General features: G+C 37.3%; 1 protein-coding gene across 5 annotated transcripts; it reads left to right on the top strand.

Annotated features, from left to right (window-relative positions):
- On the top strand, positions 1–26,945 carry LOC116166053 (putative transcription factor capicua). 5 transcript variants are annotated; one of them, XM_031480877.1, is made up of 14 exons: positions 3–436; positions 558–1,102; positions 8,752–9,652; positions 9,704–9,911; positions 14,761–14,936; positions 14,987–15,069; positions 15,119–15,350; positions 15,405–15,907; positions 15,953–16,173; positions 18,354–19,474; positions 19,523–19,711; positions 22,734–22,878; positions 22,920–23,206; positions 24,290–26,945. In XM_031480877.1, exons 2-14 carry the CDS (start codon positions 734–736, stop codon positions 24,625–24,627), a joined length of 4,773 nt encoding a protein of 1,590 aa, XP_031336737.1. In that variant the 5' UTR covers positions 3–436; positions 558–733; the 3' UTR covers positions 24,628–26,945. The 5 variants fall into 5 exon arrangements, with proteins under 5 accessions (XP_031336738.1, XP_031336737.1, XP_031336736.1 ...); XM_031480878.1 differs by having other exon boundaries at positions 1–1,102; positions 14,987–15,060; XM_031480876.1 differs by having other exon boundaries at positions 3–1,102.

Below are 26,945 nucleotides of genomic sequence, written 5' to 3'. Positions count from 1 at the left end.
TTCATAGGCAAATCAAATCGTCTAAATTTACCCGAAGCATGTGAGTGGACAAAAATCCCTTGCACTTTTGATTGATCGGTCTTTTTGAAAATAAACGAGTAACCTCGTAGTGTTAATTTTTGTCCTCTGGAGTACGTTACTCTTGCTCGGTATGAATCAGGCTTCCTCTATACACACTCAGATACGGATGCGAACGCGACCGTCATCGCGGGTGTCGGGGTGATAAGGGGGGTTATGCTTGATGTCTGCGTCTCGTGGGTGTTATTTCATGTATTATACTTATTTCGTCAATTAAAAAAAAGAAAAATAATTCGTTAACCCTACGAGTCTACCGTTTTATGCAAATCTTCGTAAATTCCCAGGATTATGGTGGCTAAAGGCGAAAAATTCTTTTGTTTTCTCCATATGACAGATACATGTTTATTTACAAATTGATGTAGGTATGACAGGTACTTAGGACGTTCATTCCAAAACATGCCTAATGACTTCTTTTAACTTAAAAGTGAACGTTTTCAATGTAAACAAAAGTGCTATTTTAACCACCTTTGGATTTTCAGGTTACTTGGGCATGGAAGGAGGCCATGCTCATTGCTCAGTGCTCCTGTGCGAATTGCACCATGTGAATTATTAAAAGACTGAATTACTAAATTATGTGTTGTGTGATTTAACTACGGAAACAATATGATATACGTATACTCGTACTACTACGATAAGTTCCACAGTCATTTCAAAAATGTTTATAGCTGAATATAAACGAAGAACTAGAAGTATTTCGGATTCGAGGGATATTACATTAAATACGATGTCAGCATCCAATATCGAAGTAAGAAAAGTACCAAAGAAACGAAAGTTTGATCTCTCCGAACTCGAAGAAATCGGCAATGTCGCTTGCGTACCGGTCTCGGTCGTGCAGAGCACGATATCGGCGCCGCCACAAATCGCCGCCGTCGATTACTCCTGCTCAATTCGACCGATCGACGACGAGCAAGTCATACGTAAACAGTTCGATATAGATCTCAGTGAATGGTGCGATCATCGCGTGCTCGCCAAGCAAGGAGATTGGTATTATCCCGGTGTCATTCGTCAAGCCAGCGGGAACACTGTGAGTATTATTGTTCAGAAGTAAGATTTCGTATTAGGGTCGACAGGGCTACTGCATTTCTCTCGGTAGAGACCTGTTGCACCTCTGATTTATTATTAAAATGTGGAAATGTATGCAAGTTTTAATTTTCGAAAGATCATTGGACTGCAAACTGTCAACCTTGAGAGCATTCGTTGACTTATTCGCTTTGACAAGACAAATCTTTTGAAATCCCTGTACTTCGGCATGATGTCATAATGGCGCTTCGGTGATTGTTATGTATATATCTCCTAATCAGCTGTATAACATCAACAGTAGGTATAATTTCTTTGTTTGTCAACACTACCAAAATGAAGGTTTGTTTTATGAGCACCAGGATTTTTCGGAAAACGTTTCTGATAAAGGTGAGCTTTTGATAAAATACTTTTATTGATGTAAAAAGGATTCCGATCATTAATGGCATATATAAAAATTCATACAATCCAAAAGGTGTTGTAATTGCAGTTTTTGGAACGTCCTCTTTAGGGCATTTTGCATAAAGAAATGTGTATTTGAAATTCAACACTGAGGCTTCATAGGAAGATGAGACTTCTTCGTTGGTATTTGGACATGTATAGCGTACAAGAAAGTTTCCTCTAAAATCTTCAAGGGTCTCCAGACGTATTTTCTCTTAAAACGTTTAAAAAAAAATTTTTAATTGTGGATGACATTAATAAATGATATGCGCATGCGTTTAATAATAAGGTTTGCGCATGCCCAGACCAACTTGAATAAAAACGTAAAAGGTTTCCACTACCTTATAATGTGTCCATATAGTAGGTAATAATCATTAGGAAAATATAGCTGTAATTCTTGTCTTGGAAACTCAAGATTCCTTCAAACAGAAAAAATGAAGCCCCCATGAGGAGATTCAAGAATATTTCAACAAGCAGAAATTTTAATCGTAACTGACAAGGTTTATAAAGCACATTGGTACCATTCCGAGTACCATTCTATATTTAAAATAAATAATTGTATCAATTTTATTTCTAAATGTTCACTTTTTGACATCAAGATAATCGTACACCTTTTGGTTCAAACGCACGTAGTCATTGAAAATCCATAAAATTCACATCTCATACATTAAGCTACAGAGTTTACACATTTTCCAAACAAAACTGGTGCGTAAATAACGATTTTGACACATTTTATTATTGCTATTTGCAGAGGTCAATTTGCTGCGACCATAAGGGTTATTGTACCCTCTAGTTTTAGTCGCATTCCCTTAGGATGATGAAATCCACCATTCTTCCACCACAGTGGTAGAGTATATGCAGAGGAAGTTCTTCCTCCGTGCACCCCCTGCCAAGTGGCCCTACTTCGAGGTTACTCTCTAAGAACATCTGGGCGCATGCTTCTATAGCAGAAATCTCTGTCTTGCACGGTCGAGACCGAGTGACATTACACTTCACCTCGCACGTCATTATACGATCCTGCGATCGACCTCTACTCAACGGTCTTGATTCATCCCATCGATCAAAGTTTACTTACTTAATTTAATTTTCTACCCCCAACCCCTTCTCCACCCAATACTTAAAGGGTTGCTTTGGACCATAAAGGGGAGGTTTTCGTCAGATAGTAGGTAAACTTTCATTTGATTCCTACACGATCTATGGAGCAGTTGAAGAGCATTCGCTACGATAACGACAGATGCACAGACAATAGCGCATGTTTTTTCAATTTTGATTGTAACTGAAAACTTTTGGAATATGCCTCAGAATATACTATACAGTTACTCTTATTTCTTGTGCTTAATAATAACGAAACAAATCGGGGGCTCCTACCTAGTTTTAACGATTTTTTCAATTCAATATTTAATGCGAGATTTAATGTTAGTTTTTGAACACCCTATATTTATCTTTTTTTAACATTATACATGCAATGTATACATGGTATTTATTTGCGCAGTGACGATATTGTAACCTCGATTGTAACCAATGAAGGAATACTGAATTATTCATTATTATAATAATAATAATTATTCTCGAGAAAACACTTTTTCTTATTAATTTGGGTGCGTAGAATCCAAATCAATTTGTACTTTTTCGATCAGACTTCTCAATCAAAAGTTATAGACTAGAAAAAAATTCAAAGGGCTGTAACTTTTGAACTAGTAGCCCAATCTTGGAACTGTTTGAAATTATGGATTCTACAGGCCACATTCTATAAGAAAATTTTTTTCCGGGTCGATCTGAGACAATTTTTTTCTTCGGGGCTCAAAAAAAGGCAGTGATTAACCTTCCTTTTTTACCAAAAATCGACTGCACCAAAATTTCTCGGGAAAACACTTTTTCTTATTAATTTGGGTGTGTAGAATCCAAATCAATTCGTACTTTTTCGATCAGACTTCTCAATCAAAAGTTATAGACTAGAAACCAAAAAAAAATTCAAAGGGCTGTAACTTTTGAACTAGTAGCCCAATCTTGGAACTGTTTGAAATTATGGATTCTACAGGCCACATTCTATAAGAAAATTTTTTTTCCGGGTCGATCTGAGATAATTTTGTCTTCGGGGCTCCAAAAAAAGCAGTGATTAACCTTCCTTTTTTACCAAAAATCGACTGCACCAAAATTTCTCGAGAAAACACTTTTTCTTATTAATGTCATGCAAATATTTCAGGGGGCGATAGTGCTTGTCAAAATCAGAAAAAAATGTAACACCCTGTATACTGTGACCCACTATTTTGATACTTTATTGTAGAGATTCTAAAAAATAATTGATGTATCCAATTTTAAACAATTATCACACAACATGAAAGAGAAAGCGCAAAATCGAGCGCAAAATACAAGAAAATAAATTGGAATTTTGCCGCCCTGTATAAAGATAACGACCATTTGCATTTTTTCCTTATTTTGACAAGTACTATTCCCTGAATACCTGCATAACATCCTGTAGAGAATTTTATACAGAATCTAAAAATGAAATAATATATAGGGTGTTCCGAGGAGTGTTCCAGTATAACCAGAAGTGCCATAACCTGAAACTATTTTAGATGAATTCCTCTTATCGACGTAAGTATATTGCACTCGATATTGCATTACTGCCAAATTTTTAAATACTGCAATCAATAAAATGTCATTTTTTAAAATTTTTGCGAGATTTTTAAGTCATAATTGCATTTTTTATTTTGCATTTTCGCTGATTTTGAACGTCATTAAAATCCTAGCCCTACAAATGACCAGCATTTCTATAAAACATGCATGTTGATATCATTTTTCCCTCGATTTTTCCATTCCTTAGTGAAATAATTTTGGAATTAAGTAGATTTCTTAATGTACAAATTTATTTCGTGGATACTTTGACCAAGGGGATGATCACGACTTATTTTAGGGGAAAAAAGATTTCCTTCATTGCTTAAAAATTGGCACAATTTCCTTTAATTTCGCCATTCCTAGCAATGCCTTAAATTTTCCCAAATTTACACAAAATTTCTCCGAATTAACGTGAAATGAGTCTCGTACACGTTACTTCTGAGGTTACTTCCCTATAGAAACCTTTTATTTCCTTAAAATTTCCTCTAGATATCCTCAGAATTTCCTCTAGATATCCTCAGAATTTCCTCTAGATTTCCTCAAAGTTTCTTAATATTTCCCTAGAATTTCATCATTCTTTTGAAATTTCCGAGGAAATTTCCTCCTATTTCGCCAAAATTTCCTTTAATTTCGCCTATTTCTTACATACTTCCCAACAGTTTTTCTATAGAAACCGTTTTTCCTTAAAATTTCCTCTAGATTACCTGGGAATTTTCTTTAGATTTCCTCAGAATTTCTTTGGAATTTCTCCTTATTTCCTCCAAATTTGCTTCAATCTCTTCCATTTCCTCAGAATTTCTTTGAATTTCTTCTTATTTCCTTTAAGCATGAGGAACAAGAATTTTCCTTGTGATCAACCCCTCGAATTTGACATTCTTTTGTTTAGGTATTAGCTCGGGTACGAGTGTAAACAATTGTTGAAATCCATTTTTGGTAGGGAAATTTAATTAGTTTAAAAAGATTTTCAAACGATATCAAGTTTTTGAAAATTCACAAAACGAAAGGCCATTCGGTTTCTTTGTTTTGGACACCATGTTTCCTTTTTTTTTCTCGCACACTTTATTACTTTCCGACACATCCATGTACCATTGTTACTTGGATCCCTGTGCAACAATGACAATGTAAAATATTAACGGCCCAAAGTGAATTGTTTGGGTGTCACACCTTCATAAGTTCCAAAAATTGTTTTTGTTTAATTTTTTCCTCAGGAACCATAAGAGATAGAAGGATGGAACTTGCAGCTTTTGGTTATTACTATTCTAATTTTATTAGGGGTGGTATCTGGGGTTTTTAAAAAAATTTTGAAAAAAAAATTTTACTGCAATTCTTGGTTAGACCACGAAAATGGTCTAAACTTCATAAAATATGTTGGGGTACCAAAATCTCATCAAGATCTGAACTTTTTTCGCACTCTCGTTTTTGAGTTTGCCTTGTTCTCTTTGATCATCAATTTTTTTTACATACTTGTTACAACCTGTATAAGTTAGCATCTTTTTATTATTATTACATTTCACGAGTACTGCCTGATAATGCCTGTACTTCCCTGTTTTCTCCTGACCCAGGAGAGAACAATTTTTGACATACTTTTGAGCCGAGTCCTACTAATACACTTTAATAATATTGTGCTAGTATTATGTTATCAAAAATCTCTAAACCTTCCCCATATAGTTTTATTCGTTGAAGTTTTTTAAAAATAACAGCGACTATAGTTTCGGCGTACTGCCATCATCAGGCGATGTGAAAGTTAACAGGAAAACGGTAAATTACAAACGTTGAAGACGAATAAGACGAACATGTTGTTTTTTTAATTATTAACTGGCCGAAGCCAAGTGAAAAAACCTGAAGGGTGGTTAAAACGGAAAGGTTGTCCTAAGTTTCAAGACCAATTATTATCAAGCCTTGTTAAGACAACCAACCGGAGGGTTGAATTTTTACATTAAAGGTTGAAAGTTGGATTAACACATTTCAAAAGAACGGGGGGAAAAAATAAACTTATAAAAGTATTGAAACTATTATTGTCAATCATTTCGAGACATGCCGTCTGCATGATCTCGAATTTAAACTTTACTTAAATAATTTATGTAGTCATCTTAATAGTTTCAATACTTTTATAAGTTTATTTTTTCCCCCCGTTCTTTTGAAATGTGTTAATCCAACTTTCAACCTTTAATGTAAAAATTCAACCCTCCGGATGGTTGTCTTAACAAGGCTTGATAATAATTCGTCTTGAAACTTAGGACAACCTTTCCGTTTTAACCACCCTTCAGGTTTTTTCACTTGGCTTCGGCCAGTTAATAATTAAAAAAAACAACATGTTCGTCTTATTCGTCTTCAACGTTTGTAATTTACCGTTTTCCTGTTAAATTTCACTGTTTTCAAATTTGCTATATTGTGATACACTTCTAGTCGCCTGATGATGGCAGTACGCCGAAACTATAGTCGCTTTTACTTTTAAAAAACTTCAACGAATAAAACTATATGGGGAAGGTTTAGAGATTTTTGATAACATAATATATTTTCAACCCCCATTTCGAGGAACGATGGATCCAACTCAAAAAAAAAAAAAAAAAAAAATTGTGCTAGTAGTTTCGCCAATATTTTTATTATTCGCTTTATTACTTAAGTATAATTAATAGATTGAAGATTCTGCAATTTATTATTATCGAGATATCTTTATTCCATTTTTTTAACTGTAATTTAAATATCATCACATATTATTAATTGCTTGTTTTATATCTATGTAGTTATAAAAAGACATGTCAACTGCTGATACACCATTTTATAGTGAAATGAGGGTTGTAGGAACCATGGTATTAAGATTGTCAATCATTCAATTCTCCCCCTTTAAGTATCTGCGACCCTGACCTGAATGGATGTTTTACTATAATTGTAACGGTGTCGGTGACAGTGGTGTATCCCGTGGCATTTTTATGAACTTTCGCATTGTACATTGATAAGAATATGACACTCAAGTTATACGTAATAATATTTATTTAAAGTAATGATCGTTGATAATACCTAACTGTTGTACTCCTTTCAACTTTGCAATTGCCTTATTAACCTCTTTGTAATTAAACTAATTTTAAGCAATTATTAAAAAATTATACTTTAACCTCTCAGGAAGTAATTTCATAATCAAGTTATCAATTGCGTGATATCATATTATGTACATTATCTTTTTATAGTGTAGGAGAAGTTTATAATTACTCGTCTGTTATTAGACAATCTGAACTTTGTTATCTTTACGTTTAATATGAATTTTTCTTGGAATTTTTGTTATACCAGAAGGGGGTAGTTTCGTTTTAGAGCTCTGTCCGCCATACTTTCGCCTGGGGCACATCAGCTTTATTGCATTTTTGGGTGATGGTAAAAATTCCAGTTACTGTACAGGATGGTTCAAATTCGTGGCTTACTATTTTTTTTTTTATTGCCTTTATCTTATAGTGGGCGGAGTGTTAGCAATTTCCCACTCAAATCACAAAATGTATCAATTTCGTTTGGAAAACTTTTTAACGCATTGCCTAAATACGTAGGAGGGGGAAACCGCTGTAAAGTTAGGGGTATACAAAAATTTAAAATTTTTAAAATATAGAAAATTTTGAAAAAATTGAGAAACAACTGTTGTATGTTGTTCAAATTTTGAGAAATTCAAAAAATTGTCCCGAACATTCACTACAAGTCGTAATTGAATAGATGCTTGACTGCGACTTTTGAATTTAGGTGTGATTGGTAGAAGAAAACCCTGCCCACCCCCAAAATGTAGACGAAATAAAAATAAATATAAAATGTTGATGACCATCATCTGTCCTTTCCGTGCTCTTTTTGAATCTGCACAAGATGTTCGTGCAAATGTGGAAAATCGTCACAGTTTTAATTAAAAATATTGCAGTCCTTCGTACATTTAAGACTTTGTGTTTTATTTGGCAGGTAGAATGTACAGATGACAGTAAGTGAAAAATGGTCGCGCATGCGCAAATCAGATATATTCGTATTGTATTTTTAGCGTATTTTCCGCATCCGCCCGTCTGAGGGTTTGAGATCTCAGCACTCAGACCTTGTAGCAGGCTTCATTTTGCATATGTAGGAGAAGGTTAGTTTCTTTCACTTCCCATTGGCTCCATAAAGGTATCTGGTTGATCCAGTTTCTCAAAAACTGATCATTATAGGTACTTTTAGACAATGATATTTTATGATGTCTTATTATAGAATTCATTGTTTTTTTTTTTAATTAGTATGGCAAACAAGTATGTTATTCAGGATTTCCATACGCAATGTCATTTACGGAGCTATGAGGTGATTATTGTTTGCTTGTTGTGTTGTACAATGTGCTTCCTTTTTTAATGGTACTTCCCAAGGAGTTTTTGCGTGTTTGTTTTTTATCACTTGTCATTATGCACCTAAATGAAGATAGTCGTTGAAAGTGTGTTGGGAGAAACTTTTGAATGGTCTGCTACAGTGAGGAAAGTCCACATTACATGCAATTGGTTAAGTAGGGTGTAAAGTGCTGTTGTAAAGTTATAGTTGTTATAACTGTCACTTTAGTTGTAAATATTGTAACATTATATGACCAACACTTCCTAATTGTATTACACATTTCAGCTGACGGTAGAATTCGATGGAAGGGAAAATAAACCAGTGTGTTTCACGGACGTGTTAGCAAGTGAATGTTACGATGTGATAGGTGACGCGAGCCCTTATGTGAGTCAGTTAACGTTAGGGACGAGGGTGTGCGTGCGACACGACCAAGCCGTATTCGTGGAAGGCGTCGTGTGTAAGATACTTGAAGGGCAGCCGATTCGCTTTGCAGTGGCGGTACTAGGAGATAGGCCTCACGAAATAAATGTGAAAAGGGCAGATTTAAGACTGCTTCGGCCGCCGTGGTGGGACGAACTAGAAAATCTACAGTTCCCTTTGCAACTGCACGACGTCCTTCCTACAATTCAAACGGAATACATCTCCAATTCCCCACCGCGGATATCAGCTTGCACCCCTTTATCCAACGGACGCCATTGTGACGAATTTTGTGAAAGTGAGGATGAATTGCGAAGGGAGGACATCATGTTTCCATCCGAGACTGATGCGAAACTATCAGGAAGCAGTAAACGCAGTAGTATGCAAAGTAGGGCAAGCTCTTCAAGCAGCATTACGCTTAGATCTCAACCGACTACGCCACGTAGTCAAGCAGCTACACCACATAAGTATAAAAAGGGTGATGTCGTTGCTAATCCTAATGGAATTAGGAAAAAGTTTAATGGTAAACAGTGGCGGAGACTTTGCTCAAAGGATGGTTGCAGTAAGGAGTCACAACGTCGCGGTTATTGCTCGAGACACTTGAGTCTCAAAGGTAACTATTTGAGGAGTGGCCCATCATTTCCTCGTTCAAGCAGCAAAGGAGAAGGTGAAGACACATCCCGTGACTCTGACACTTCTCCGAACTGCAATGAACGTAGGATAGCAGGCCGCTTTGACCAAGATGAAACCGAAGCTGCCAATATGCTAGGTAAGCGCTTCAACTGTAAAACGCAACAGATTACTAAAATTCTCCACTTAGTGTCACTGGGTAGCTCACGTTCTGCGACACCCGCCTTTTCGCCGAATTGTCAAGGGTCGTCACCTTTAACTATGCATTCACCAATTACCGTCGGGTCTAGGCAAAATGTCTTCATGCCCATTAGTAATCATTCTCATGGACTTCTGAAGCACACATCTCCAGGACCGCCAGGTTACAATGTACCGGCACCATATCAACCCGTTATCAGGTAAAAAGTCTTGGTAGTGTTCTGCAGAACAAAAACTGACCTAGTGTATAATTAGGCTCTAATTGATTGCTACTTCATTTTTAGAGTTCTGTCCGCTACATACAGTGAATTTTTTTAAATGCGAACATAGGAGTTTGCATGCAATGTAATTTCCCTATGTTCGATTTTAAAAAAAACACATCAATCTATTGAGTAGTTCAAATGAGCAGTAGATACAATTGACAACGGTCACATTTTTAAAAATACCGCCGTCCAATTTAAGTACGAAATCGGTTAGGTTATTGCTTAGAATGTCAAGGAGGACACTTTGAACATTTATTGTATTTGTTTTCAGTATTTATTTTCTTCTTTACTTCATTTATGTATTGAATAGATCAAATTAGTAGAATACCAGGTGCACATGACCTACAAATAATTGAAGGTTGGTTCACAATGAGTTGTGGTGTCAGTGCGTGGTCTGTGAGGTCAAGTTATCGTAAGTTTAAGAAAAATGTATCCTAAAGTTGCTATGGCCTCACATGGCTTCTTTAAAAAAATCTTACCGAGTGCTCTTCATCATAAAGACTATTAGAGTTGCTGTTCATAGTCACACAAGTTGCGCGATTTGGGAATGTGAACCGCGCACACCTCATAGATTGATGTGTTTTTTTTTTAAATCGAACATAGGGAAATTACATTGCATGCAAACTGCTATGTTCGCATTTAAAAAAAAACTCACTGTATGTTTCTAACAGAACTAGATTAATCATTGTGTGAGCTGTTTTCAACGTCGCAAAAAGAAATTTTATTCGGCTTAAAGGATCAATATCTTGAAGCGCTCGTTTTTAACAAATCTCATCATACAGGTGGTAAAAGTAGTCTTCAATGCTGCTAAAAGTTTTAGCACTGAGAAATGCTCTGATTTTTTCTTCTGAATTGCGCGTCTTCCAGATCCCTGATGTAGTCAGGCAGAGCCATCTAATATTTTTTTCATGCAGCAGTTAATGTCTTTTCCTTTTACTGTCAGGTAGTAGTTTTCTACAAGGCTCTGGTGGTAACGTTCATTGTACTAAATGAGCTGAACTCTTAAATATGCCTTATCCACTGCCGCGGAACCTAACCTCAATCTTCAGACTTGCATGAATTTTTGCGCTCGTTATGTACTCACATGAACCATCGATAATAACTTTTGCGCCATTAATTTCTAGAAATCTGAAAATAAATGTGGGAGGGGTCAAATATACGTAGCCCCCACCCACTATGTATTTTGTCGCTGATATCTATGCCACTTGGTACATCTGGTTGATTCTTTTATCATATTTTTGTACTAAATTTTACGAGGGGTAATTCACTCGATGAGATCATGTACACTGATTTCAAGACTTCAGATGATTTCAGGTGATTTCAGTTGATTTCAAATGATTTCAGATGATTTCAAGTGATTTCAGATGACTTCAAGTGTTTTCAGTGTGATTTCAATGGGATTTCAATGGGATGTCATTTTAAATTATACAAACTTTTCAACATTATCAATGTCAGTTACGTTTAAATCCTTTATACTTGCATCACTATTGAGCCCATTAATAATTAATAGTTTTTTTATATGTAAAGGTAATGTTATGTTCATTATCTTCTCAATATCTGCATAACAGGCAAGCCCACTGCTGAAATCCATTTTTTCAAGTTTTTTTTGTTCACTGTCTTAGTACACATACAACACACCAGATCTGTAAAAAATTTTGAAAAAACACAACCTCGTTCACAACACTAACATGTTTGTCCATAAGAAGTAAAGTGCGACTACTTAATTCTAAATTGGCAAACCAGAGACCAAACCACCAACAACGGCGACAGATATTACTTAGTTTCAGTCTAACACGTTGCAAATCTTTGTTTATCAAAACAAAGCAGCAATGTCAGCTTTAGGTCGCGATTTGTTATTTTTTGAATCAACCATAATATTTCACGATGACTCATTCCAATAATATGTGTCAATACCTGGCTAAATACAATAAGTAAGAAAAAATATCCGAGAAAATATCTCTATTGTAAAGATTTTAAAGGAGATTTTAAGGGTTTATTTCAGAGATAAATAATTTGCACTTTGCTAAAGCTAAATGTAATCTGTCAATTTACAATTCTGCTCGGCAGTTCAAATCACATTTTTATAATGAGTGAAAATTAATAACAACAACAGATATTAAGTGCGGTGTATTTACCTTACAAGTTACAACCCTCACGTTATTACTGACCTCGTTATTGACAATAAATTAAACAAATATAGCAACGCAAATCCTGGGTATGGCTATAGAATGTGCAAAACCAAATTTTAAACCTGATGTTAGTTTTGATTTTATTTAAAGTGTATATGTATGAAATTTCATTTAATTGCTTCCATAAATAAGAAAGTTGGCACTGTACATCCTACACAAAACCAAATTTGGAAAATGGCGGTAAATTTGGTTGTATTCCAAATGCCTATGTATAAAATTTCATTTAAATCCCTCCATAAATAAGAAAGTTGGCATTGCGCATGCGCAAAACATTTTGAAAATATCGTTCACTTTACTTATACTCGTAGTGTTCACATATAAAGTTTAATTTAAATATCTTCATAAATAAAAAAGTTAGCATTGCACATGCGTTAAACCAAATTGTTGACATTGCGCATGCGCAAAACCAAAAAATATGGGTATGCACGGAATCCTTGGACCAAGCCCTTTCAAATGAGCCCAATATCGCCAAAATCGGTTCAGTGGTTTAGAAGGAGTATGTGTGACGGACAGACGCACGGACGGACGGACGTCAAAGTGCAGCCAATAACGATTTTTCATTTTGGGGAAAATACGCTAACAACAGATATTAAGTGCGGTGTAATTACCTTACAACCCTCACATTATTACTGACCTCGTTATGACAATAATGAGCACAAAATATACTTAGTTCCCTTGATTTTATTTGATGCGTAAGCAAACAGCTTATAATTTTAAAGAAGGGCGTATACTGATCGTAACTAATCATGGTACGTAATAAGTTTAAAATTCAATTGAAAGAAGTATCGTTGGTTGGATTTCAAGAGATTTCGAACTGATTTCAAACTGATTTCAGGTGATTTCAAGTGATTTCAGGAGATTTCAGGTGATTTCATTGTGATTTCAGTATTTGCGTACACCTGATTTCAAGGGTGAATTACCCCTCGAAATTTTACTCTTAGTATGCGCTAAAATGCGATGTTTCTGCTTATCCTTAAATATATTTAGGAGGAGGCAAGTGAACATAGCCCCTTCACCTCCCTCACCAATTTAGGTATTCTTTATGCATAATAAAGCACATTCTGTAAATTTTTTTCTTGTTTTCATTCAGCCATTTCGTTCTTTTCCTTCCTCGCACCCCGTTTTTTCCATCAAATTCGCTAAACCGCAATTTTAAAAATAGCTGCCAGAAAAAACTATGGCTTATAAATTTTTTGAAACGGTAAATTATTGGCTTAAAATGTTTCAATCACCTGCCAAATGATGTAAAAGAGTTAGCATTTCCGAGTTGTAAACTGAAGGTTAAGAAATTCCTTAAGGAAAAGGCTTTCTACTCTGTTGAGGAATTCCTTAAGATTACTATACCTACCTTCATTTAATTTTCAATGTTTTTTTTTTTTTTCTTAGGAGGGGAAATGCATTTACGCACAAAGTGTGGGGGCTCCCCCGAATATTGGGTATACCCACTAAAACCCCTCCTTAGGTGTCAGCTGCTGAGGCTATTGGCCTTTATTACGAGGTAAGTTAAAAGTATTAGACTTTATTAAGGAGTCCTATTTCTTTAAAAAAGATTAGCGTATTTTACACTTTTCCCTTGTTAAGTTTGCCTCTACTGTTGCACAAATGTCGAGTCGCCTTCTTTGTTGTTCGTAGCGTGGGCACTGACACATTATGTGTTCTAACGACAGATCAACTTCACAGTTTTCACACTGGGGTCGGTTAGAGTTAGAAAGTAAATATTCATGTGTGATAGCAGTGTGTCCCAGTCGCAATCTGTATATCCTCACCAGGTCAATTCTTGCCGCACTTATTAAAAACATTGGTGCTAAATTCGGTTTAACCTTTCTCAGAGCAGTTTCTGAGTTTGCCCATTGTCTTTCCCAGTACTCCCACATTCTCCGTTTCACAAGGGTCTGGCGTGCTGTCTTTGACAGATGCAAGACCTCCCGGTGTGACAAATCAAGTTCTGCTATCGCTTCCCTTGCCCTGATACCCAAAGGTCTGCACCTATCAAGACGCCCCCTTCTTACATTTTCAGCAAATTCCTGGTGGTTCGGATGTTCCCTATTTATCAGAATTTTGTAGTAATAGTTAACCATCAGCTGCTTACGGCGAAAAGGAAGTGGTAGTATATTAGCCTCAACGTGTAGGGAATTAGTGGGGCTAGTTCGGAAGGCACCTAGGGCGTACCGTATGGCAAGATTTTGAATTCTATCTAGTTTGCCTAACGTTGTATCACAGCATGTAGAATACGCGTACGACCCATAGTCTATTCAATGTTAAATGTATTGATGTTTGTTGTTTTGACTAGTGCAAGTATTATTTTGTTTTGCAAAGCACGTAATATATATTATTATTATTATTATTAATTTGTGATTGCCTACCTACAGGGAACCCATGATTTAAAAATCAGGAAAATAAAAAGTGTTTAGCAACACTACCTCCCAAAAATAGGTGCGGTCACATTCTCGAGATATTTTCGAAACGTGCCTCTCCGAAAAAAAAGGCCCGGAAATAGAATTATGGCACTTAATTATCTACTAGGTCAATTTCTGTTCTGATAACTGTGTTGCTAACAACATGCACATGGCCATTACCTTTAATAACGTTCTTTCTAGACCCGAATTGGTTAGGCCCAACCAGGGAGGAACTAGTGTAATAAGAATTTCTCCAAACCCTAGGCAGTGGAGTACGCCTGTTGTTTCGGAGCAACAAAGTGTCATTTTGCAACACGCGCTTACTACCCCACCAAACCAATCAACTTTGGAATCTGAGAATTCTCAAGTACCTGCAGGTTAGATGTTTATTTCACATTGACGGTTCAAATTTGAACTGTTTTTACAGATTCGTTGTATTGCGGCATAACTGATTCACACGATGTCATTAAGTACGACGAGCCACATCAATCGTTTCAAACTGTACGGAAGGTACCTTACATTTGAGTTGTCACTTTTCATTAATATAACCTTCTTTTAGTTGGTACAAAATGATCAATCTCTTGAAACAACGACAATTCGTGTGGCTTCGACTGAAACGATAGGTAATTTGACAAGTGGAGCGGGATTATTACCTGTAATTGTACATCCTACGCAGTTAGTACCTGTTTTACCTGCAGCGTCTCAGTCTGTAGTGAAACGTGTGCTGCAAACACCAACATCCGCATTGAACCCGCCGACGGTTTCTCCAGTTATTGTTAAAACAGAACAAGGTTGAACACTTAAGTGTATGTATATACCATTCAATTGATAATTTATATTTTTAGTCCCATTATCAGGAATAAATATTGTCAATAATAAAGACCAATCATCTATAGTGCGAGTTCCGCCGGTGCAAACTCAACTTCAATTACAGCCAGAAGTGGCATCGACGTCATGTGCAACAACTACCGTAGTATCAAGTACCACCTCACAAAATTCCCTTTTCCAAAATTCGCAATCAACCTTCGTAATTCCTTGGCATTCCATTGTACCTGTACTTACGACACGTTCAGCTCAATTTTCTCCTCCGCCTTCCGAACTGTCACCTCCATTATCAGCACCCCCTCTAACCTCAATTGCATCTCAAGTTCCAGCTCCGGTACTGGATCTTATAGATGAGGACGATAATCCGGAACCAATACCAGTTACCACTGAGGAAGATGATGACGTATTCGAGCCCGAATCTCCAGGTCTTGGCTGCATGACTGATAACACGCTAAATAATAAACGTAGAAGTCAATCGCTTAGTTCCTTACAAAGCACCATGAAAGACAGCACATTATCTAAGGTCGGTTCTCAGAATTTAGTTTCTTTTATATATGCAATCTTTCAGACTAAGGAACGAATCCGAAGACCTATGAACGCGTTTATGATATTTTCCAAGAGGCATCGCGGCTTAGTCCATCAGCAGCATCCTAACCAAGACAATCGGACTGTTTCGAAAATACTCGGCGAGTGGTGGTACGCTTTGGGACCGGAAGAGAAGAAGAAGTATCACGAGCTTGCGTCAGAAGTGAAAGAAGCGCATTTCAAAGCGCATCCGGAATGGAAATGGTTAGTATTCAAATTTTTAAAATGACACGTTTGACGGGTGGCTCGGCTTGGAAACACCGCCCGCGGCTCACGTCACGTGCCGTCCCGTTCAGCCAATTGATGCCTACCCCCTTTTTTTGCAACTAGGTTTAGAGCCTGTTCCTTTCAATAAAGGATAGGACCCTTTACCCTAAGTTGGCTTCACTCTCCCCAGTTCCAGATAGCTGTTGCTAAAGAGCTGATCTGTCTCTGATCAAGGCATCACAGTGACGCACCACATGCGCGATAGTTTCATTTACTTTGCCACAGAACCTGCAGGTGGGCTCTCCTACAAGTCCAATGCTGTGCAGATGATAGTTGACCATCCAGTGCCCTGTAAGGACACCAATGATCTTCCTCTTCTGGCTTCTATTCAGTTTTAGAAGAACCAGAATTGACAAGGGGCCCTATTAAAAAGGTCTGAATCCAGTTGTTTGTTGCCACTGAGCCTACCCAGTCTTTAATCCTGGCCCTGACAGTAAAGGGAGGAATTTCTAGAGTAGGCTTGGGTCCGATGAAGACTCCACCACTGCCTATTCCATAGTGCGCGGGAATCCAGATCAAGCTTAACCTAGTAGACTTGCCTAATCTATCTAGAGTTCGCTTGCAATCAAGCACTGTAATCTGTCTGGTGACATGGTCCTCAACACTGCCTGACTGTCACTGCATATGGTTATTACAGTAACCCCTACGTAGGTTCTCCGGTGCACAGGATGGCTAACCTCTACCTGAAGCGTGGTGCTATGCTGACCAAGGTAGAAACTGATGTCAGCTTTCTGTCGATCTCCTCTGCCTCGATCCTTCCACTTGTTCCAATCGTTTAGCTGTATGGAAGTCTTCCGAGCCTCTGCCTCCACAGCTAAGTCTAGTCCCAGAAGTGCCTTCATGGCCAAAGTTGACTTGGTTTTCATGGCTCCAGTGAGTCTCCGACAGGCGAGTTTCGGCACCTTTACTAGCTGCTTCCTGTCGATTGCCCTATAGCTTGGTTTTCATGACTCCACCCAGACAAAAGAGTCTCTGTACATTGCCCAGCTGCTCTGGATATGGCAGGCCACCATACAAGTGCACCAGTATTATTGGCCTTTTCACTACAGTGTAAAGCTAATATACCAGTCGAAGGTTCAAGCTCCATGTACAACCAGGAGCCTTCTTCATGACCATAGACATGCAGGGCCTTTTTGCTTATTCGATCGATGTACCCTTTCCAAGTGAGAATGATTCCCAAATATTTCCCTGTCCTGGTCAGACCTAGTTGACGTCCTCGAAAAGTGAGCCCATCAAGGTTCTCTCTCCTTCTATTCGTAAATGGAACAACTTTGTTTGTTTCCGGGTTAACGGAAAGACCATGGCAGTGGAAACAACACCCTACCCTGCGGACATCCTCTAATAACCCATGAGCTCATCTCCGTCATCGCAATTGAGAATATAATGACTGCTTCCGAGCATGGCGCGGATCCAACTTGACCCATCAATGCCTTCAGCAGCCTCACTAATTGAATCGAACGTGGTGTTCTTAAACGCACCCTCAATACTAGAAACTCTCCCAGGGTTACCCTCCCGCCAGACATTCCCTTCTCCAGCCTGCTCAAGAGATATAGGCTGATTGGTCTGTAATCCTTTCCCATGTCATATTTGGCACGAACCGGCTTAGGTAGGTACCATTCTCCAACTTTCGGGGGTATACCCTAAAGCCAGGGGGCTCTAAAGAGTTTTTATTTTATTTTTTTTATTAATTATCTCTCTTGTTCTTGTTCAAATGTAAGAGCAGCAGCTCTAGACCCTTCAGCAGAGGAGCCCGGTCCTGCACTCTTAAATCCATCTCGGAGATCCCTCGATAACCACCTGGGCACCTACTTTTCGGTTGATCAGCCTTACACTGGTGAGTCTGAAGTCACGCAGTCCCTAGAGCCTGGAAGGTGGGTTTCCAGGAGTAATTTAACAGCCTCACCCGCATATAGACGTATATCTGCCGCATGGAAACCTCAGTGTTCCCACTTTTTGCCTTGGGCCTTCCCCCATGCTACCACATATAAAATTGGGGAATCGAAAGGAGGGGGGAAGGATGAGGTTTGGTTCTCTAGGTCATTTTTGTCATTGCAGTAAAATATTGTTAAATCAAAGAATGCCCTAGAATAAAATCTTTAATACAAACATTTTTGCAGGTGTAGTAAAGATCGACGGAAATCGTCGACAGGCTCTGGTCGTAGCAAATTAGGTTCAACTGGCGAAAGCGTCGATATCGGCGACATCCCACTCAGTCCGAGAACGCCTCACTCGCCTTTACCAGTTAGTGACGTGCAGAATGCCCAAATGCTCTCCGAGCAGGAAGGACTCGGCGACATCTCTGACGAAGACCAAATGGTTATATGTGAAGAACCGTCCTCGGAGATAGATCTTAAATGTAAAGAGAAAGTAACCGATTCAGATTCAGAATCGCACAGTGATCTCGAACCCCCAATCGAAACTCGCGTTTTCCCACAGCAACGGTTTAGCCCAATTTCTTCTAGTAATTCTACCGAAATAACCTGCCGCCCAAAGCCAATTAAAGCCCGCCTTCCTTCAACGGAAAGTAACCCTAAGTTTAATTCGGTCGTTGCTACATCGACGATGCTCGGATACCCCTACCATTCGCCTGTCAATCCAACGGGGATTAGCGGTTTTCAACCGACAGGAGGGGCATTTAAAACCATGCCTGTGTCTCCGAAAATAGTGAAAGCCGAACCTAAATTTGACAATGTAGAATCTCCGAATTGGACAGGTAGCTCGTTTATAATTACACCCAAACCGGAAACGACGAATGTACCATTGCACAAGTCGTTATCGGAGACGGGTGTACAATGGGTAACCTCATCTCTTTCTCAAAATAATACGATACTCACAAGACCTAATACTACCTTAACCATCCTCAAACCTCAAATCAAATCTGGAAACGTTATTCAAGTAAGCGAACGTAATAATCACGGCAACCAACCGGTAACGTTAACATTACTAAATCCCTCTCTAAACGGTCAACAGACAACACTTTGCCTTTCAAGTGATAGCGAGCGGTCCCATCCCTTTTTGGTTGTGTCATCTGCTTCGGATGTTCAGTATGTTTACATGCAGCAACCTTCCTATCAAATTCCCCCCGCCAGCAATGTAACCTTACAATCTTTACAATTTGTGCCAAAACCCGCGACAACACAATCTGTCATCGTCAGTCAATCACAAAATCGAATAAATAATCATACAAATTCGATTCCCTTTAACAATGCGCATAACACGAAAAATAGCACAAACGATGGTAAGATTAGTCATTGATTAAATAAAGACAATTGAGAGTGTCTTTTAGATGCAGGGAAAGACGACAATGAGTTAATCATGAATGATAAACTTTTGGCTAGCTCACCAATCGAAGTGCCTATTCTTCCACATACAACAGGTGAGATCGTTACCGCTGCAGAGCCTGACAAGCAATTTAAACTCGCGCCGACGCCCGCGCAATTAGGTCGAGCACCTTTACAAAGGAGACAATCGATGGGTAAGTACAAGAGTGTGGAATAGGATAGTGAGACTTTCTTGAATATCATCTGAATGTTTGGGGGTGAAGTGAGTGAGATGGAAATTTTGAAACTAAGAGTACTCTGCAGAATTTGTAATTATTATCGTGCAGCCCTAGTATCTACTAGCAAGAGAAGGGATTATTATAACGTTATTTGAATTATTAAGCGGCAGAGCAAAGCGATGCAAGCTTTATAGGGCAGTCAATGGTGTCTGTCTGTCCGTGAACACGCTAACTGTGAAACGCTTGGACCGATTTGGTTCAAGTTGACCTATATGCTCCAAGTAATAAGCCTATTGAAAATGGGTGAAATCCAATGACCCGTAGGGTCACACTGAGGTGCTCGGCCGCTTTTTTAGATGCTCTTTAGCAGTTTATTTACCCTCAAAGTGATTCAATTTTATGATTAATGCAATGTAGTTCCACTAGGGAAGTCTTATGGATTTTTCTTACGAAAATCACGATCGCGCTGACAAACCGAAATAGATAGAAAAAATTTATGGAGACTGCTCACTTAAATATGAGTGTCTTCCTTGAAATGTTAGGGACCAATCCAGAAGAGTAACGTCACACATTTGCGTGAGATGCTAGCGTGCAGTCCAGTCATTCATCAGTTTTGCGCTGCTGGCATATTCTTAAATACTAAAAAATAGTATAAGAATTAAAAAATCTTTTTTGCACAAATGGATGGGATCATGTAATTTAGCGGTCCCGAGTGTCTTACGAGGAATTAGTCCTCTACAATTTATATTTTATAAATTTTTAGCTGCCTAGCTTGCGCTAGGTGGCTATAGCTATCACCGTTTTTTAGACGTTTCAAAATTTCGTCAAATGTCGAGGTTTAAGATCATTTTAAGCAACTTTTAAAGAATAACGTTTATTCCGTCTGTGTATGTACCGTGTGTCCTATTTTGGTTGAGATTGCAGTGTATCTCAGCTATTTTTAAAAATAGAAACTTGCGGTTTTCCCGACCCTGGGCCACTTTCTTTTATGAAACTTAATATCACAAACAGAATTAATCTAGCTATACTGCATTCATTATAAGAAGGTAGTAGATGGCGCTGTGTTTGAAGATAAGCACACACAGGAAAAATATAAAACGGCACCAAATTATTGTAAAGTAGAAATATCCAATACTGCTCTGCAAACAGAAATATATCTTTGACATTAACAGCTAATGACACTTCAAGAGTTTAGTTGGCAATAGAAACTACCAGCTTGCAAAATTCGTCACTCGTTTTATGTTTCAGCGTAATACTGACTCGTGTTTTAACCAATCACACTGAAGGTCAAAGCTTCCCTATGCTTTTTACCGCTACCTAGGTTTGTTTCTGAGATACAGCGTAAAAGACTTTGATTATATACTACTGGATAGCGCATTCTTAATGATAGAAGAGTACAACCCGTGTTCCAATTCGTGCAACCCAGATAGCTATAATTTTTCAGTGAAAAGAAATGAGATAAAAGAAAAAGTTTGTACCAATTCGAATTGCGCATGCCAGGTGTTAATAAACCGGAAACTAATGGCGCTGTCCGTATAACAACAGCTGATTCTTTGCTTTGCTTCTTTATTTGCTTTATACGTTATTTGGGCTCTACCTTTAATTAATCGTGGTAATTCTGCGTAGTTTTTATGTTTGTAAAGAGAATAGTTCATAATATGCAATTAACATGAAGGTAAATGTTCACTCCGAAAATAGATGTAACGATTTCAACAGTCCGACTATTCCCGCGCGAAGTTTATCCCGTAAGCATGCGCATAATGATTTGGTACAAACATAAGTCTATCTCTTTTTTGGGAACATACATTTTAAGTGAATGCACTATCCAGTAGTATATAATCAAAGGTAAAAACGAAATGTTTGACATTTTGGAACATTATCATGTTACAATTACCCATGTAAGATAGAAAAAGGTAAAACTTGCTATTTTATATATTTTTAAGTAGAATCCAGTGGCGTAGTAACAAAAATGTTTGCCCCATCTTTTTCGAGATTTGACCCAAACTTTGGTATTTTTTAAATGCAAGTGCATTCTTTTTCTTAATTCAGGTCAGCGATTTTTATTGATCGGTTTTAGTTACCATAGATACAATTAACAAAACAAAATGATCCATTTTGTTAGAGACCACCCCAGAGTAACGTCACTCGTCACAAAAATCAGTGTAGATAAATTAGCAGCCTATGTATTTATGTTGTAAATCCTTAAACATTGGGCGATATAAGTCTGGAGATGTTAGAGATCTTTTTTTCGATTAATAAAGTCACCAAGTATCCCACACAAGAATTCACAATTGGAAGTTGTTGGGAAGACAGAAGTTATGTGTCGTTAGTTTTTCATGATACAATCCTTGGGGTATACCATTGTTGATCACACCAGATATCGACAGTGTGTCCCTAGTTTCACCTGAATTTGACGTAATGAAGTTTGCCAAATTTCCCTGTATTCACCATTCAAAAATCGTTTTGATTATAGGATAGCATCGGATAGTTTTGAATGTCGAAGAACACATCAAGCATGTGTTATCGTCGTGCAAAGATACCATCCTCGAGGAGTACCAGGTTGTCTATGAAGCTGTTCTATCAAGAATTTGGTACATTTGGTCTATTTCGGTTTGCCTTACGTTTTAAATGCGCGCGATCGTGTTTTTTGTAAAAAACCCGCAACTGTTTCATGTATAGTAAGCGTATAAACTGCCATATTTCAACTGTAGCGTTTTTATAAAAAAATATAAAAATGCATCTAAGTTATAGAAAAATTTTTTGTAAATGTGCTCATGTAAAACTCTACAAATAGAATGAAATTAACATACTCGTATGTAGAAACCATCAATGGTTAATTCATACAAATCTTGGGAGTTTTTCTAGAATAACCATCTAAAGCCAGGACACTATTCCTATAGTAGTGTAATATAAGGTGTTACGACAATCCCGAAGGTTTTCTCACTATTCTATTTTTTAGACTACAGCTCAGTGTATGGGTTTAAACTTCATTTTTTAGCCGTAGGTAACGCCACTAGCAATGTGTCTTCGGAAAGTGTGACAATTTGCAGTAGTGACGATACCGTTCAGTTAGATTCTTCTTTGATGTCTCCGTCGACAAGAAAGAGCTTTTTTAAGAAGAACATCGAGGACGGAATGGATAGGTAGTTTTTTCCCAATTGGCAAAAGTGAGTGTAACTCTCAGAGTAATTTTCAGGGTGTTGGAACAAGTAAATTTTGAGAAGAAATTTTCATCGTTACCTCAATTTAAACCCGAAGAATGCCAGTCTCCTAGTGCCATAGCCGTTTCTTCGAGTCCCAGAGTGTTTTCCAGCTATCATAAGAAGCGCAACCTAACACCAGGTCATCGATCGTCCATCGATGAGGAGAGTGAGGGGGAAACACCATTGCCATCGACCGCTTCTGTTTCGGGAAATAGAATAATTGGAAACACATTTTTCGGCCCGGATTTTAATGTAGAAAATATCAAAGGTAGGTCTTCAGTAGGTAGTCGAAAGATGCTTTTATGTATGTACTTCAGTGAACGATTTTACTAATAATAAATTTCTCTGGGTCCTAGCAATAGAGTTTTGCAAACCTAAATTTCCAGCAGAAGTACTTTTTAACAATAATAATGTACGTACAATATAATATTTGATACATTTGGCAACGCTGATACCTTCGTTCTTGTCCTTTGATTGAGGTTTGTTTTTTTTAGACAATTTCTCTTTGAGTCCAATATTTTCTGAACAGAATTTAACATAATTTCCAATGACAAACAGGGTACAACTCAATCTGGAGCACCCTGTATATAATGGTATTTTTAAGATAATGTTACTACTGGTCATTTATACATATTAAAATTACGCTTATACAGGATGGTTCAGACCACCCGTCCACCTATTATAATCCAGAGGCTTTGGGAGGTAGGGGGGCAACTAAACGGGGCACTACAATGGGTGGTCTGAACCACCCTGTATATAAAGCCTCTTAACCATCTTGGCAATGGTGAAAGAAAAACTGTTTTGATCCGAGTGCATTTCTTTGTATGCATCTTCAAACATTTTGACTATACAAATTGCGAATGTGTACTGGATTTTAAGGGAAAATTCCTCCTCTATGCCGTTATCCTGTTCCGCTGTAGTTGTTTACGGTCCAATGCGCATAAGTTCTGCTTTTTTTCATGAAACATGGAGATGATTCTTAAAGCAAAAAGCAAAATATTATGTTTTTATTTAGTGGAAGGGTTTCTCACCCCACTAAATATTTACAAATGTTTATGCCTGAACCTGGATTCGAACCAAGGATCCTCAATACTGCAGTTGAGCTTCCACTCCACTGCGCGTGTTTCTCCACTACAATATACACTCCTCTGCAACAGACTAACCTGAAGGCTACAGGTTAAAATTAGGATTTAGATTATGGACATGGCATACAAGATTTTCCGCAGTTGCGCATCTTTACTTTTGCTGTAAAGTTTTAGTGGTTTTTGTCTACCATTAGATCTTAAGTACACATCATACCGTGCAACGCTGTTCCGAAGAAGAATTTAATTACGAAATTTGCACATTATAGATTTTTCTGAAGTGGGCGAATCGAGCTCCCCTCGAACTCCGAAAACACCTGGAACAGGTCGCGACGCCGAAAAAGGACATCGAAAGATATTGGAACAAAGACGTCAGTTGGTGATGCAATTATTTCAGGAGCACACGTTTTTCCCATCTTCGCAGGCGACCTCGAACTTTCAAGCTCAGCACGTCGATATCTTTCCGAATAAGGGTAGTTTACAATTGAAAATACGCGAAGTGCGGCAAAAACTGATGGCCCAAACTAGCCATACACCTCGGAGTGCAAACAGTTTAAGTAGCCCTCTAACTCCTACAGAAGCTGCCAAAGTGTCCTCAAATAGTTAGTTGTATTTTTCGAGTGCAATAAGTTTTAGTCTTCCTCATTTTTAAATTAAATTTTTTTACAATTTTGTTTTACATGACGCCTAAAAATCCGATTATCGTTAAAATTATTTTAAATTCTAATAGTTGTTAAGTGTATTTTGAATTTTATCCTAAACAATTTATAATCGATTGTAAATAGAATTGTTGTACATTTTTTGTATAAAGTTACGTAATTAGGTTATACGCAAAATATTGTACATAGTTTTAATTTTTAGTTTAATTGATCGTTTATTCATTTCCATTTTATTTATTAACGAATATTTAAAATGGAGTCAATTTGCGGAATGTCTATTTTATAGAATGTTTGGCGTGTATATTTATATCTATATAGGCAGGGCCTAGAGGTAATTAAGGTTAAAAAGCAGTTGTGATAGTTCCCCTTCTTCCTGTTTTATTCATTTTTAAAGCAATAAGTTAAGCTTAGCGATGGCAATTTATCAGCTGTTTTCTGGACTGGGATGGTCCAACTGTATAGATGAGTTGATAACCATATGAAGGTACATATGGTATTAATATCAAGGTTGCCTTATACGTAAAAAGTACAACCACTCTATATCATTTTTAGTATCAAATTGTGCATATATTAATTGTTACCCCAAAATATAATTTTTGAACAGAATGATCCTATGGTACCATTTCGATTAAACTACTTACGAATTGCACCTAATTTGATCACTTCTATTGTGCATATTTCTTGTTTTCTACTTAAATTTTTGATGCAATCTCAACTTCGTTACGCATCGGTGTGAACATTAAAAACTTCACGCGAAGGTGCTACTAGTTATTAGTTTCGGTCCTCTCCGTGTACTAGATTAGCAAAAACTACTTCTTGTTTTTTAGACAATACTAGCAACGCTAGCTGCAACTAAGTGGTTCCGTATACATATTTGCTTGACTGTTTTCATTAACCTTCTCAGATTTAGAGCTTCTTTACTAACCATTGTATATTAATTTTTATTTGCAAAATGGCCCATTTATAATAATTATCTGCCCGTTATTGCATGACAAGGATTACAGGGCCCTGCAGCGACGCAACAGTCTTATCTTAAAATATTGAAACTAATTAAATGAAGTAACAGGATTATTTTTCAACTTAAACAAATCGTGAATCTTTGGCTATTGACGCAGTTTGTATTAAGTAAATTTTAACAATCTGCCTTAATATACCTTGCGTTTCAAAAGTGGATATCAAGGCTTCGCATTTTTTTACTACGTACCAAATGAAAGACCAACTCGAAGCATAGCACACGTCTAGTCAATAATGATGAGTGTATCTGGCGTAATCTTAGGAGTATTTCTACAGGTTCAAACCTTACACACTGTAACACAAGAACATTTCCATCTAGCAGTCACCATCTCTTCTACGAACGCTCTCTAAGACTTAGGAAATAGTGTACACATGCGCGCGCAGACCAAACTGTTCGAGTTGCTCTTCCACTCGGTACAAAACCTTGATCTATTGTAATTTATTTCGTAAAATTGGACCTGCTACTTTATTTGCATTGAAAAGACAGACTGTGATTTTGTAGGACCTGACGTATTACACTTCAGTCGGAAGTGGCCGACCCGTATTTTAAATTTTATTTTCAATTAAACCTATAAAAAGTGAACTGAAACTTTTTCCTAGCTTATTATCTCCGTTTGCGTGTTACACATAGGGCTGTTGACAGTGTATTTTTTCAAGCATATATCTGTATAATTAGGTGAAATTGTTGAAGTAATTTAAATGTAGTTTGTAGTTGAGCGTAGTTTTTTTTATATGTTTGATATAGGTATTTGCACTTGTTTGTCCCTCTTAGCATGAATAGAATTACTCGCACGTAATTGCTATTTATTAATAGGGATATCTTTGTGAATATATGGACATAAGTACAATGGAGATAAATCATCAACTCTGTGAAATGTTACTACTGTTATTAGATGTTATGTTGTATAAATAATCAATGATCTCGTTAGTGATTGTTAGACCTGTTTCACACGCTACTATGTACAAGTTTGCTAATTTTTATCCATTATACGTACTTCAGCTCACTACATTACTGATTATAGGTATTTTATATGTCGAATGCTATTTGCACTAGGTTTACGATAACGGTTACAAGTGACTGTCTTTTCTAGTCCGCTACTAGAGGTGCAAATAGTTTTTGACGGACATAATTGAAATTTCTTTCCAAAACTTGAGTTTCTCATGTAGGTTACTGTTACGTTCTAAATCTGTTATTTTAATTTTAATGGCACAATTTGTATATGTATTATAAATACAATTTTTTAAAAAATTT

This window comes from Photinus pyralis, unplaced genomic scaffold (assembly GCF_008802855.1).
Source record: "Photinus pyralis isolate 1611_PpyrPB1 unplaced genomic scaffold, Ppyr1.3 Ppyr1.4_LG3a, whole genome shotgun sequence".
Lineage (NCBI taxonomy): Eukaryota > Metazoa > Arthropoda > Insecta > Coleoptera > Lampyridae > Photinus > Photinus pyralis.
Note: the sequence above shows the minus strand (reverse complement) of the source record. Positions and strands in the feature narration are given on the sequence as shown.